General features: G+C 33.2%; 1 protein-coding gene across 1 annotated transcript in view; it reads right to left on the bottom strand.

Moving 5' to 3' along the window:
* LOC117177384 overlaps window positions 1–6,260 on the bottom strand; it is a 35,368-nt gene extending 29,108 nt beyond the window's left edge. Inside the window, exon 1 of the mRNA XM_033368035.1 lies at window positions 6,161–6,260. Within this exon, the coding sequence (XP_033223926.1) occupies window positions 6,161–6,197 (37 nt within the window). The 5' untranslated portion in view covers window positions 6,198–6,260. The remainder of the gene's footprint in view (window positions 1–6,160) is intronic.
* Between the last annotated feature and the right edge of the window lie 8,586 nt (window positions 6,261–14,846).

Genomic DNA, 14,846 nt, shown 5'->3' with positions numbered 1-14,846 from the left:
AGCTCCAAGGAGATTATGTTGAAAAATAAAAAAAAATTTACCCAAAAAAAATTGTTTTTATACTTCATTCTAAGGACTTATTGAACTACCCTCGTAGTACCTAACTAATGGTACCTAACTAGTGGTACCTCATGATACCAAATTGTAGGTATGACTCCAGGTGCTCCTCGAGGACCAAAAAAAAATGTCTGCGCAGCCGTAGATTCCATAGAATACTATTGTGCATCTGGATATGGTCCCATACAGAAACATATACAGGATCCTATATAGGATCCTATACAGGAACCTATATAGGATCCTTTATAGGAACCTATATAGGATCCTTTACAGGATTATATGTCATTTCCTATAGGTGGCACCTATAGGTGAAATATATATGTTCCTATGTAGGATCCTATGTAGGTTCCTTTATAGGAACCTATATAGGAATTTTCAGTAGGGGCAATGAAAAACGATATTCGAATTTTAGGAATTTCCCACTAAGTTGAAGAAAATTTGTAACTTAAATAGGCACCAAGAATATATTGTGAATGTAAGATGAAGGTCCTCTTACCTTAACGATGTATATTCTTTTTAAATTATTCTTGTTTATATGATAATAAGGTATAGTTAACCTTAGACTATAGAGGTTATGTCTCGGTGTGACTGCACGAAATAGATACCTAATAAATATATGTAAATAGTTCTTTGCGAAATCTTTAATTGAAAAGTAAATCAATTGTGAACATCAAAGCGAGAAGTAAATATACTGTTAAATTGAGTGAGTGCAAAATTTATAGGTTACAAGCTATTTTTCCAATTGAAAATTATAATGTACTAACCACATTTTCACACATTTTGATCAAAGATATTAAATTATTTCTATGTTGTACTTGCCAATCCTCCTTAAAGTGAAACACTTAATGCCCAGAATTAGAAAGGAAGGAGCTGATCTGAAAGGACGTGGCACGAAACATTAAAAGAAAGTATGGAACAGAGCAAGGCGCCGCATTATTATAGGATTGAAAGCACAGTTTGGACTTTCCTGAAGTTAAGTTTTTCGACTATTATAGTAAGTGTATATTATATTTATTTTTGCACCTCGGGCGGGTACTTCCTATTCAGATATTGCAAGATATCGTGATCTTGTTTCTCAAATTTAAAAAAAGTGCGAATAATATAAAGAAAACAATTTCGTTATTGAACTTTTTAATGAAACTTGTTTGGTTTTTCCATCAATTCAATTTGTTTATTTTCAATGCTATTTTTAAACGATTTAAAACAAAAATACATATCCTAGCGTGAAGTGTCCCCAAGAAAACTTTTTAGGTATAATAATTAAGGGGAAAAGTTTGATTAGTATGAAATATTATTGTAGCTTGTCTTGTTTTTTCAAAAAGTTTATTCTCTTCATTTTAAATGCATTCGTATAACAAAAGTTTATTAGTAATATGTAGAACTTTTTTTAATGCAGAATTTTTAGTCATATATGTGTTTTTGTACCGGGATCTTTTTTTCAAGAATCTCATTTTTTTTATTGTCATAGTTGGTTTTTTACGTATTAAAAAAAAACTTCAAATTTTAGCAAACAATGATCAGTAACAAATTTCTAGTTTTTTTTTGGGTTATCAAATTTTTCTTTATATTTTTTTCGTAGCTTATGTAGTTTATCTAAAAATGTGATTTTTCTATTTTTAATGCTGTTTTTTACGGGTAAAGCAAAAACTACACGCCCTGCCCAAGAGTGAATGATAAAAAATTTTAAGATCTATTTCGGGGGAACTATTCTTATTCAATTTTTATTTTCATTTATTTTTTTCAATTCTGGGAGTGCTATGACTTTGTTTATTCTTTTTTTTTCATCAAAAAATCTAAGTAGGAGAAAATTTTTGTATTTTCAAGTACTGCAAATAACTGTACAGAGAATTTTTGAATGTTAAAAATAGTGGACTCGAAAATTTTCAAAATTAGCTCATTTTTTGAATTTATATACGAAATGTCTGGCTGACGAACTTCACCTTCAGTTTTCAACACTAAGAGAGTGTACCAACGGTTTTTCGGTTTCAGAGGGTCTCACAATATGAAAATTTGACAAAACAAATATTCTAAGCAACACACAAAGTTATACAGAAAGAAAAACGGAACAATTGAAGTTGAAGGGAGGGTGGGGGTGATATAGAACTTTTATTTGTCTCTAGCTTTGCAATTAATAGGGTACAAACGACAATATTGAATGTACAAACGGCACAAATGACCTATTTTTAGCACTTGAAGGATCTTTAAACGTGAAGATATAAATAAATCCGCAATATTAATTTTTCACCAAATTCGAATTCGTCACGCAGAACAGAGGTTAAGACATAAAGTCAAGAAGGTTCGGTTGAATTCAGATTTTCGCGTACTTTGCAAGGAATATGCAGAAACAATACACCATTCAAAAGCAAAAATAATGAAAAAGTAAGTTTAGTTATACAAAAACTCGAACAAAATGTGCGTCATGAAAAAGCGATTTTAGCAGAAAAATTTTTCTAGATATCAAACTTTTAGTTGATTCGCTTCCTTCTAACGTCTGGCTTTATTGCTTGAATAAAATCTCTACACAGGAAGTATGTACTTTGTTTATATAGATAATTACTTACTCAATAAGAAAGCGTACGTCACTTTTCCCGTCATTTGGAAAACTGCAGATCAAGCTAGTATTTTTCCAATAAAGCTTCCTTCTAAAAAAAGAACGGAGTACGACAAGACAATTATATCTGTAGAATAATCTCATTCTTCGCTGCTGTTGGCTTATATAGTACTTACGTATAGACGTAACGAGCACATTTCTGAGGCTGGGTGCGTTATTGTTTGCTGATATCAGGAAACATAACAGTGTCCCCAATTAATAAATTATATTTATTAAGGAAACTTAATTTATAAAATAATCTTAAATTATACCAGTTGTTCTCAAATTCTTCTTCTGTATTATAAAAATATTGACAACATATCTGAAAAAAGCTTACAACTATATGAATAACAAAAATTAGTTGACCTTTTTATTTCGATTGAAGCCATATCAGTCAGAAAATTTCAAAACCCTGAAATATTATGCTTACAACTGAAGCCAAATATTTTTTTTTAACTCAAATTACTGTCTTTTCTGAAGTTCTGAATCATGTGTTATGTTTATTATTTTGGGTCACTTGGCATACATATCATGAAGCATCAAAACTTAGACTGCTCAAAATTTTTCGGGTATTCCTAAATTTTCATTTAACAACCCTGATCAAAGAAATAGCAAATGGCCTCAATTTCACACATAGTTGTTAAAATGCAAATATTTTCTTTCAGTATGATATCAAATTTTGAAAGTTTGATAAAAAAACGGAAATTTCAGAGATGAGACCTAAAAAATAGGGTAGTTTTAAATACTTTATGGACTTGTTACTTGTGTCACGCTGATTTGGTAGAGGTTTGTATACGTCCGGAAATGAATTATTTCCATATTTAAGATTGAAAGTATTAGGTATTTTATTAATGAGGAAATTTTCAACTATTTTTCTACGGGCTTTATTGTTCTCTAATGATAGAAAAAAATGAAATCACTTTTGTAAAAAATAAAAATCGCACCCTTCATCACGAAGGACATGTTTCGAGCTAAAATATTGAAGGATAACTGTTTTTGGTAGTGAACTTGAAAGGCGTTTTTTACTCCTTAAATAGACGATTCAAAACGTGAAAACATATCTGTCTACTATTTTTGTATGTATAACAACCTGTTACAGAATAAAGAAAATCGGTGAGTTACACCCAGGATACTTTCCAGGTATGTTCAAAAATTTATTATTTCGACAGATTTTGTATAATAATTTTATTATCTTCAAATAAGGAAATATTTCCGTTGGTATAGAAAAATTAAAACAGCCAGGAAACCCTCGATGGAATTGAAAAGATAATATTATTTACTTGATTTCAAAAAAAATAATTCTGTTTGTATGAGAAGTGCTTTAATATAAATTTAAGCCTGAGTTTGCCGGCTATCTCTTAAAATCAAATTATTAAAATTAGAAATATTTAATAGTTTGATCGTAGAAATCTAGACTAATAATAAATTCCTTATAACTTGAACAATGAGCAAGAAATATTGTGAATCTTATGAATAGCCTATGTCACCTCGACAAACATTCCACATTTTCAACTTATTTGGCTCATTTGTTTCAGAATGAAAAAAATAGATTTATTTACACACCTAATCTACTCTACCATTCTTATTTGACACACAGCTGGTCTCACTTCGAATCACCGAAAGTAAAACGAACAAATTTGAAATTTTGTTATTTAAAATTTTTAATGCATATTTATGTGATATCAGTAAACCAATAGCAGCATATCATTTTAATGTCGTTATATTATCAAGGTTTTAAATATAAGCACTTGAGGTCTAAAGACTCAGCGCCGCCACCAAGGCAAAATGAAGAATTGAGTACGCCATATTTTTCTTCTTTCTTACATTCTCATCACAGAAAATATTAGATTTGTGTAAAATTTGACCCCTTTATTTTTTATCAAATGTGCATGTTTTGGGACTCTCTGAAAGCGAAAAGCCGGTTTTCACAAATGCGTGTGAACTTTTTTTGTAATGATTTGTGTTTTGAAAGAATTAGCCTATTTATCTGACCTCGAGTCAACTCTTTGAGTACCGTTGAATTAAGGTCAAGTTCTTTACCCAGTCATTTTGCATGAAAATTCAAAAAGTTAGAGCATTTTCAACGTTTTTGAGACAATTTTTTTTGAGATTCAAAAATGCCATATACAGGTATTTCAAAAAACTAACTCACATACAAATTTTAAGCACAAAGAACTACCGATATGAAAAAAGTCAAGAAAAAAGAAACGTTACTTTTTGAGAGTTCAACAAGATTACCATAACAACATTTTTTTAATTTTATTTTTAAACGAAAATTTAAATTTTTTGACCAACGCTTCTAGTTTTACCAACTAATTTGTTGAAAATCGTTGTTTTGTTAGGTTGAAAACTAATTTTTTTATCTGAAAATCTAACTTGCAATTTTGTTTAAACTTTTGTTGTGTTGGCGAAACATTCATTATTTTAATTGAAAATATAACTATTCCGTTATTGTTGGAAAAATTCACATTTTCTATTTAAAATTCAACTATTTGGTAAAAAATTTAATTTTTGAAATGAAAAAGTAACTATTCCATTTTTGTTCGAATATTCTACTTTCTTGGTTACAATGTCTGATATTATATTTTTCGTTGAGTGTTGTTTATGTTCAAAATTTTATCATTATTTTATGCAAATGAAATGAATTAATTTTTTATGAAATAGTTCAATTTCTAACAAAAAAGGCAATATACAAAGCGAAAGAATTAATTAAAAAATTTAGATGAAAATTCATTTTTTATTTACAATTTAAACTGTTTGGAAAAGATTAATATAGTTTGCTAAAAAATTCTTGTTTTTTCGTACACAATTATTTCTTTTTTTGTTTGAAAATTCTGTTTGTTGAAAATAATTTTCTTAGTTAAAGATTCATAATTTCAGCTAAAAACTCGTTCTTAACTGAAAATTTAAGTATTTCATTTTTTGTTAAAAATTTCTCTTTTTTTGGTTAAGAAAAAAAACATGTTTTTTGCACCTTCGGTTTTTGAAAATATGATGTCGTTTTTAAAACTGCAGTGTTTGTACACGAAAATCTGTTGGCGTAGAAACTGAGTGACCTTGAACCAAGGAAATATGGAACAAACGTGTTCCTTTCGAATATCTTTGTTAGAGAAATAAATAATTTAATATATAATAATTTATTAAATAAATAGTTTTATAATATAACAGTTTTTTAATCTTCATATTCGGGAAATATATCATTCTAAAATTAGCTCATGTCTGCAATTTTATTTACAGAATTATTATTTTTTAAACATTTTCTTTTTAGGCAGTTTTATTAATTTAATTGACTAATTATTCATTTTATGGGACGACTCAATGATAAAAAGATTCCGGAAAAAGAAAATATTTTAAACAAAAAATTGCGGTAATTATAAAATTGCCAAAATGTAAAAAGTTTCGAAGAATGAAATTCACAACAGAAAATTTCCCCACAAAAGAAAATTCCTGAATTTAAATAATTGAAGAAAACTGTTTCTAGTTAATATTATTTATTACAAATACAGTATTTACTTTGATTGAAGATATGATAAAATGCGGAGTCGAACATCTAAACGACAGGTTGATTCGGGACGTGAGACGTCGTGGTGGAAAGGTTCTCCAGGAAGCAGCCCAGAGCGGAATCGAGATCACGCAAACACAAAGCAACTTAGAAGGCAGGCTAATCTTAAAGACGAGCGAAAGAGCAAGACTGACCACGGTACGTTCCGTTGCCCATAACTTCGGGAAGAGTCGGTCGGTTCCAGAGCACACGATGCGTTAGAAAACTCAATTGAGAAAGTTTGTGTAACTGAAGTTAGAGATATAATTAAGAACTTGGAAAACGGTAAGGCTGCCAGAGTAGACAGTATTAACGCTGCAATGCTTAAACACGGTGGTGAGTACATAACACATAAACAGTGCGAATTGATAAATATATGCATCGAGATGGGACGAGTCCCAGATGATTGAGAAAGAGCGATTGTCATAACAATATACAACAGAAAGGGAGATAAAAGCGACTGCAATAACTACAGAGGAATCAGCTTATTAAGGGGAGGTTCTACACTTTAAGTTTTAAAAAATCCTTTTTTTGTTGCATTTTTCGAATCTGTATGTATCTGAAAATATGCCACTAAAAGAATTTTGTCGAAAACATATTCCTTCCCACGTTTTTGGGACCCCCAAAGTACCCATCTCAGGCCTTCTCATGCGTCTTGGTGCGACGCGGTCGAACTGTTACATTTCCAGGAACAGATTTTTTTGCACACGTGTTATTAAGTCTATTTCTGTCATGTTTTTAATGTGTCTGAATGTTTGTGTGTCTTTGTTTACCATTCGAAATTCGTTGACTAGCTCAGTATCGAAGCCGGAGCCTCATTTATCTTTTAACGCGATTTCCCAAAAGTAACCTTTTTCGAGCGGGATGGTATGCCTTTCACAAGAAATATTTATCGAATTGACTCATTTTTTTTTTATTTGTTCAGTAGACATGCCCCTCTGATCGGTTAAGCATGATTTCAAGGTCACGGAATTCACGTTTTACAATTTTCAAAAATACAGATTCAAAGTGAAAGATTGTAGCTTTAAATAAAAAAAGCTTGTGTTCATATCTTTAGTAGACCCTTTGCAATTCATTTCAGAAAAATAAGCCCGATTTTCCCGCTAAAGTGTAGAACCTCCCCTTAAGTATCGTAAGTAAAATATACTCAAACATACTTATATGTAGGGTAATGAAAATAGCAGAAGAAAATATTTGGCAAGTCCAAAATGGGTTTATGCAAGGAATACCACAAACTGATCAAATATTTAGCTTAAGGCAAATCACAGAAAAAAGTTTAAGAATAGGAAACACATTTTCTGTGCATTTGTTTACCTAGAATAGCTTTTGACAAGGTAGATAGAAGTAAACTTTGTGGAGTCCTAAAAGAGTATGGAATCAATGGATGGCTCCTACAAGCTATAAAAACAATATATACGGATAGAAAATCAAGTGCAAGGTTAAATGGAAATTTAAGTGACTGTTTGGATATTATAGGCAAGGATGTATTGTGTCTTAATGGTTATTTATATTAATTATGGCCAAATGTTAAAGAATGGCTCTTTTCTACAAAGAAGGTGTGGATCTTGAAACAGCAAAGACACGTGGCTTAGCGCTCGCAAATAATAAGGTTGTTATGGCAGAGCCAATCGAAGACTTCGAAAGAAATTGGTGAGGATGATTCAGGCACGTTGAGAGAATGCCAGACGAAACAAGTGTATCAAGATAAAGTAAATGGCAGCGTACCTAGAGGCAGACCGCAGAAAGAAGGATTAGAATGTGTAAATGAGACCCTAGTTAGAAGAGACACAAGAAGCCATCGAAACACGAGAGTCTGCATGAAAAAATGCATGGACGTAAAAAAAGCTAGAGAAGTATTTTAAGACAGAAAAGTATGGAGGCAAATATTTAATTAAATGAATGCCAGTAGAGTGAATGACGCCTGAAATAAAAGACCTTGGACACTACTGGACCTGAGTGGCGAACCTCAAATAACGACTTTGTGAGGATCTTCACTTGGGGTGATTGCTACAGAGAATGATCGAACAACTGAGTCGGAGCAGTGCTGCGAAACGAACGTGTTACTTAAATAAATGACACGAGAATTCTGGATAAATTTAAAAATTTTATATCCCTTCCTCACATTAATCCCTTCCTTACCGAGTGAGTCACGCCTATCTCGACAGGAAAATGGCTTAGAGGTCCTCAGAGGTCCGGGGTTCGATCCATGAGCCGATACCAATGGAAATTTTTCAATGTACAACCTTTACCAAGGTTCTGGTGGCTCGGAACCCACCTTAAGCTGTAGGTCCCCCCAACGTGTACTTGACTGCAACGCAGTCCGTCAATGATGGGTTAAAAACCAGGCTTTTTCCAATATGTCTGGACAGAACGCTTTCATCAGATCACTTGATTGCATTATAAAAATGCGTTCGTGACTGATGATATATACCGGGACAGCCCCGTATTAGAGAACGAGTTCGAAAATGACATCGAGGAAATAGCTGCAGGCGAATCATATGAATATCTGGGTATTCTTGAATCAAAGGGTACTGAACATACGATAGTTAAGACAAGCCTAACGACTGCCTTCACTACGAGACTCAGATTAATGATGAAGAGTTTTCTTAACTCGGCAAACAAAATCAGGGTGATCAACACATATGCCAACCCTGTCCTCACGTACTCCTTCGGGCTTATAAAATGGTCTAACACCGACCTTCAAAAGTTAAACAGAATTGTTCGCGTAAAAATGACGAAGCACCAAATGCACCACAGAAATTCAGCGACTGAAAGGGTAGTTCTACCACGACATTTAGGGGGTAGGGGCGTTGCAGATGTCAAAAAACTGTGTGAGTCACAAGTTATACCGTTGTAAAACTATTTTAACAGAAAACGAAATATTGCTCTTTACAGAGCCATCTGTCAACCGAATCTTGAATACACACCCTTAAATTTGTCCTCAGATGGGGCCTTAAATATCAGTGCAGAAATCATAGAGGAATTAGAAATACAATGGAGGCAGAAAATCGTCCATGGCGAGCAGCCTAAAACGTTAGATCAACATGAAGTGGATAGTGAGACATCTAATATTTGGCTAAGAAAGGATGTTCTGTATTCAGAGACGGAAGGATTCGTCATTGCAATACAGGACAAGGTTGTCAGCACCAGGAATCATCGCAAACACGTGTTACATCAAGACGTGGTTGACCGGTGCTGATTATATGGAGATACCAACGAATCCATCGAGAAAATTATTGATGGCTGTCGCGTAATGGCTCAGAGAGAATATAGGCACAGGCATAATGATGTAGCAGGCATTATACATCAATAACTTGCCCTAAACCTAGGGCTCTTAAAGAATGGATGTCCATCTATAGATACATTCCAATGCCCGTTTTAGAAAGCGAATATTACATCTTATACTGAGACGTTACTATCCAAACGGATCATTACATCCGGGCCAGTCGACCTGACATCGAGATGCGAAAAAAAGGTGGAAGAGTCTACATCATCGACATTGCTTTTCCGCTTAACGGAAATTTGCAGTCAACCTATACAACCAAGATACACAAGTATAGCGAGTTAAGGCATGAAGTAAAGACCATATGGAGAAATGTGAATCATGCATCTATTCATCCTATCGTGATTTCGGTTACAGACAATGTGCACGCAAGATGCACTAAACATCTTGAACATTTAGGAGTCAGTAGAGTATTGGTAGCATCTCAGAAGGCGGTTCTATTAAACACCTGACGCATTGTAACAAATTTTCTTCATCATCAGGAAGCGAGCGATTAAAACCCGTGGAGTGGCAGATGGTAACTCTAAGAAAGCATCCAGAGGTGACTGTTGTCACCTCCAACGCTCGTGGCCGCTCGTAATTCTATACCTGCAACATTATCGCAGGAGGTTTCAACCATCGTATTAAATTATTTGAATTAACTTATGATATTCTAATCTTATCAGTCACTTGACTTAGACCGTGGCTATGATGTATAACCGGGTTTACCTGAGTAAAAGTTTAATAAAAACACATAATAATAATCAAAACACACTAAAAGCCGACATACGCTCTGCAAGTCCCATACGTCGGACCCGGCCCGTCTCATCTGATCCCTTTAGACAAGATCGGACATCGACACGTGGCTCAACGAGTCGCGCCTATGTCGGCAATCTGCATATGTGTGTGTCGCAAAAGTAGTTGCGATACGACAGAATAGTTACGTCAGAGTGTATCAGTGCTGTGCGCTCCGGCACAATAGGCTTCGATTTGCCATGGAATTTTCTAAAACATTAATATCGGTTTTAAAATTTTGAAGGACTTTGGTTACGAATTTACTAAATTTGGTAATGGAGTTAACTCTCGTTATTCGACACAGTGCTTTATCTGAATTCGAAATTTTTTTAAATTTAATTTTCCTGACAAAAAAATCTCAATTATTGAAAATTGCCTGAGAGAAGTACTTTAATAATTCAATTTTTTTTATTTGCCGTAGCATACAAAGGAACAAAACTGGTACTAGGATTAGTGACTTGCTGCATCATAATTTCTATGAAAATATGGATCCATACGTTATTTCACGCGAAACGTACATGATGAAAAGATTCAAGAAAGTCCTGCGTTTACTCAAGGAGAGAGAATCAGATGCTTAGAGGACACAACAACCTGAACTATCAGATACACAAGGTGAGATATAACCCCACGACAGTGTGCAGGAAATGCAGTACAAGTGATGAAACACCTCTGCATGGTAGGTTTCATCAAGAGTGCTGAGGTCAACAACTAAGGGCGAATAAACATGGGCACCGTCGGCAATTTTGCTCAAACGTCACACAGTGACCGATTGTAGATTCAAGTGTTGATAACTTATATGTAGTGTCAATTTTGATCCACTTTGAACAGCTCTTTTTTAAATGCTTGTGAATACTTGTAGTTTTAAGAAACACAGCGCGAAATAGGTTTCGATTTGTCAGAATGCTGCCTAAACTAAAAAACCACCGGAAATCATCATAGACAGTGACCTAAAAATGCCCGTACTGAGCGCCGGTTGTAGATGGCATCAAAATGACACTTGAATCCAAAATCGGCCACTGTGCGCCAGAGGGATTCAATGGTTGCTCTCCGCCAGCATATAAAAAACTAAGTAACTTTGCAGACGGACAATCCTTTTAACAGAAAGTTTTATTTTTAATTAAAAAATGTAGGTTTTGTTGAAGAGAAGATGGATTTTTGTCTACAATTAGGTCTCAGGTCCGTGGATGCTAATGAAGACACGTTTTTTAAAACTAGAAAGTCTAAGATAAGACCAATTTATAAATAAATTAATGATAACAATTAGCTCAAATGCAAGCATAGAAAACTAAACATTTGAATTTATCACACTTAAGTATTTTATTAGATGAATAACATGGATTGCATGTTATTTTCACAGAAGATTTCATACTCAATGGTGATACGTTTCAGGGTCCATAGGACATTCGTTTCCATGTACGATTACGGGAGCTTAAAAAAAGAATATGCATGTTTATTATAAGGTACAATATATAACAGTTTTAAAATTATATTTCGAATTATAAGCTTTAAAAATTAAACCACTTGTAAGAGCAACATTTTAGGATTTCCAAAAAATTAATTTCGAGAAAATAAGAAAATGTCGTGATATACAACTAACCCATTTTACAACCAAACAAGCAGTTGTACTCATCTACAGCCATAGTCCACTCACTATAACCATCTGTGACGCAAAGGACTTCTTTTCCATCAATCTAAAAACACACACACATATAAATTTTTTTAGTGTAAAACTTTGAGTAAATCGAATCGTTTTCCGGTAAGAGAAAGACCGTGTAATTTTTTTCTACTCACGTCGCATCCCCGGCCACACAAAATGTTTTTGTTTTCCTAAAAGAAATACGGTTTTTAGTAAGAGAAGTACTATTTGTCAAAGTTTTCATAGTTTGATAATGTCCTGACTTGCATGGCTGCATAAACAAACAAACAAAGCCGGATCTTCCTTTGGCAAAAATCTATTGAATCTTTAGCTTTTGAGTTATGAACTGATAATTCTCGGCCAATCAAGACCGCCGCATAGGTGCATGAGAGGGAGGCCAACGATGTGTTAGGCACCGCTGCCTCTCCACTCCTCGGCCTCGGTCACTAACACAGCATTGGCATCTCTGTCACGCACGTATGTGGCGGTCCTGATTGGTTAAGATGAATCATTTCATAACTCGAAAACTAGAAATGCAATGCATGTTTGCCAAAGGAAGTTTCGGTTTATTTTTTGTTTGTTTATACAGCCATATAAGTCCAGGCACTTAGTTCTGGGACACCCTCTATAATAGAAATGTCTGAGCTCAGAGAACTTTTCGCTTGTGTCAAATGCATGTTTCGTGATACAAATAAAAGTTCGTCCTAAACATAAGGTCAAGGGGATGTTCATTTGTATCAGAAAGCAAGAGGATGATGCTTTTGTTTAAAGACAACTTTTTCTTTGAGTGTGTTATAATACACGGATGTTCCCTGACAAAGCTAAGATTGTCACTTTTAGTAGACGAGTAATTCTACAATAAGGAAAATACTTTTTCATATTTTTTCTTATAATAATGTTATTGCTACTAGTTGGCGAAAAAAATTAACATTCCTAAAATAGAGAATGACGGTAACTTGTATAACTATAATATATGAATTTTAAATAACTGTACTGAGCAAGGTAAAACTTACCGCTTTTGGATTATGATGTTCATAATAAAAAAGAGGAATATACGTACACACTCCGTCACTTATTTTTATAGCATCTAAAAGGATTATTAATGTTTATCGTAGTGAAATAATCAAATAGTCGTAAAACCCTAATTCTTCTTTAAAAAGATATAAGTTATATTTAATTAGTAAACAAATCGAAATTTAATTATTTCACAAAAAATATTTCTATATTCTTTCAAGATATTTGAACAACTAATTCTCAGAAAATAAGAAAATATCTTGAAACATTACTTTTTAGTCCACAAGCTCTTATGCAGTTCAAATGTTCTATCTTCACAGTACCATAATTAAAACCGGTAGAAAAGCAAACGTCTTTGGTTCCTGCCATCTGAAAATACATATATTTTTTCAGTTAACAATTTTTGGAAAACTAATCGGTTTTTTATATGCAAAAAAGAGTGTGTAAAATTTTCTTTACTCACATGGCTTCCACATCTTTGGACACACCTAGCGGCAGTTGGCTACAAAAAATATAATTTTGGTAAACGGAAAAATTGGTTATTAAAGCTCTTATTGCAGCATAAAAATGTCCAATATCATACGAATAATATACAATAGAGAATTTTAAGAAAATATAAAAATAAATAATATATAGAAATTTTAAATAACTGCTCTAAGTAAGGCGAAACTCACCAGAAATGGTGCTGGAGGAAGCTGTTTGGGGAATCAGAAAAATGGTTAGTATCCGAAATATAAAGCGAATGAAGCCAACTTATATTATGTATATTACATCGTAAAACTTACCCAATGTTTTGGGGGGACTCTTTTAGTGTGTTTATGACTCTACAAAAAATATAATTTTGGTTAACAGAATGCTAGTTATCAAAGTTCTTATAATTCGATAAATTTGCAACGTAACACAAATCATATACAATAGAAAATCTTATTAGAATATATATATAATATGTGCGGGGGTTCGCATGAAGGTATTTATGGCCGATATGGACTTACTTATGGGGGATTAAGTCGGATAAGTTCCCGGCACTTCAGGTATAAAATGAACCATCTCAGTTTGAAAACGAGTCCCCGAGGCATTTTTGAAATTAAATTTTTAAAAGCAGTTTTACGTAAGAAAGGCAGCTAAACTTGGTGAGTTCCATAAGAAAAAATGTCATATTTTTTTCTTTAAACAGAAAACATACCTATTTTCGGATACAAGCTGGATATTAGTGAAACTTACTGTTGGTAGTATAAGATGATCCTATTTAAGAAAACAGAAAAATAATTAGTGTTCTAAATATGAACAGAATAGAGACATATTGTATTATATACAATAATTATATGAATTCGAAATAACTGTTCGGAGTAAAATGAAACTCACATTTGCTGGTGCAGTTGGGGCCTGTTTATGGAAAAAAAATAAAAAAATCTTACTATCTTAGAGATTGTATAGAATAATTATTTGAATTATAAATAACTGTTTTGAGTGAAGAAAAACTTACAGGTTCGATCGGGGGGAGCGTTCCAATGTTTACCTAATTGCACAAAAAATATTATGTTATTAAAAATACTATTAATCAAAATGTCCATAGTTTGATCACGTGTAATTTCAAACAAATTTTATTTAATTAAAATTTGTGTAAAATAATTTAAATTTTCACCGAAAAAATTAATAGTAGTACTTTTAGTGAGTGGCTACTTCTATATTTAATCATGGTGATTCCCAGCTTGGTGCAAAACTTAATGTTCCTGATCCTATAGTTAATAAAAAGTATCTGGAAAGTGGTTATGTTATCCATTTTTTCCAAGTCTCTGATTGTGCCACATTTAGTATGCTTCGTGTCAGCAACCGGATTCTTTACTTTTGGTGCACATACGAGGGTGGATTGATAAGTTTCCGGCCTGACCAAGAGATGGCGCCACTAGGCCTACCTTGAGGTGGCGTTCTATAGTACCATCCTTAGATAGCT

Source organism: Belonocnema kinseyi, chromosome 7 (assembly GCF_010883055.1).
Source record: "Belonocnema kinseyi isolate 2016_QV_RU_SX_M_011 chromosome 7, B_treatae_v1, whole genome shotgun sequence".
Lineage (NCBI taxonomy): Eukaryota > Metazoa > Arthropoda > Insecta > Hymenoptera > Cynipidae > Belonocnema > Belonocnema kinseyi.
Note: the sequence above shows the minus strand (reverse complement) of the source record. Positions and strands in the feature narration are given on the sequence as shown.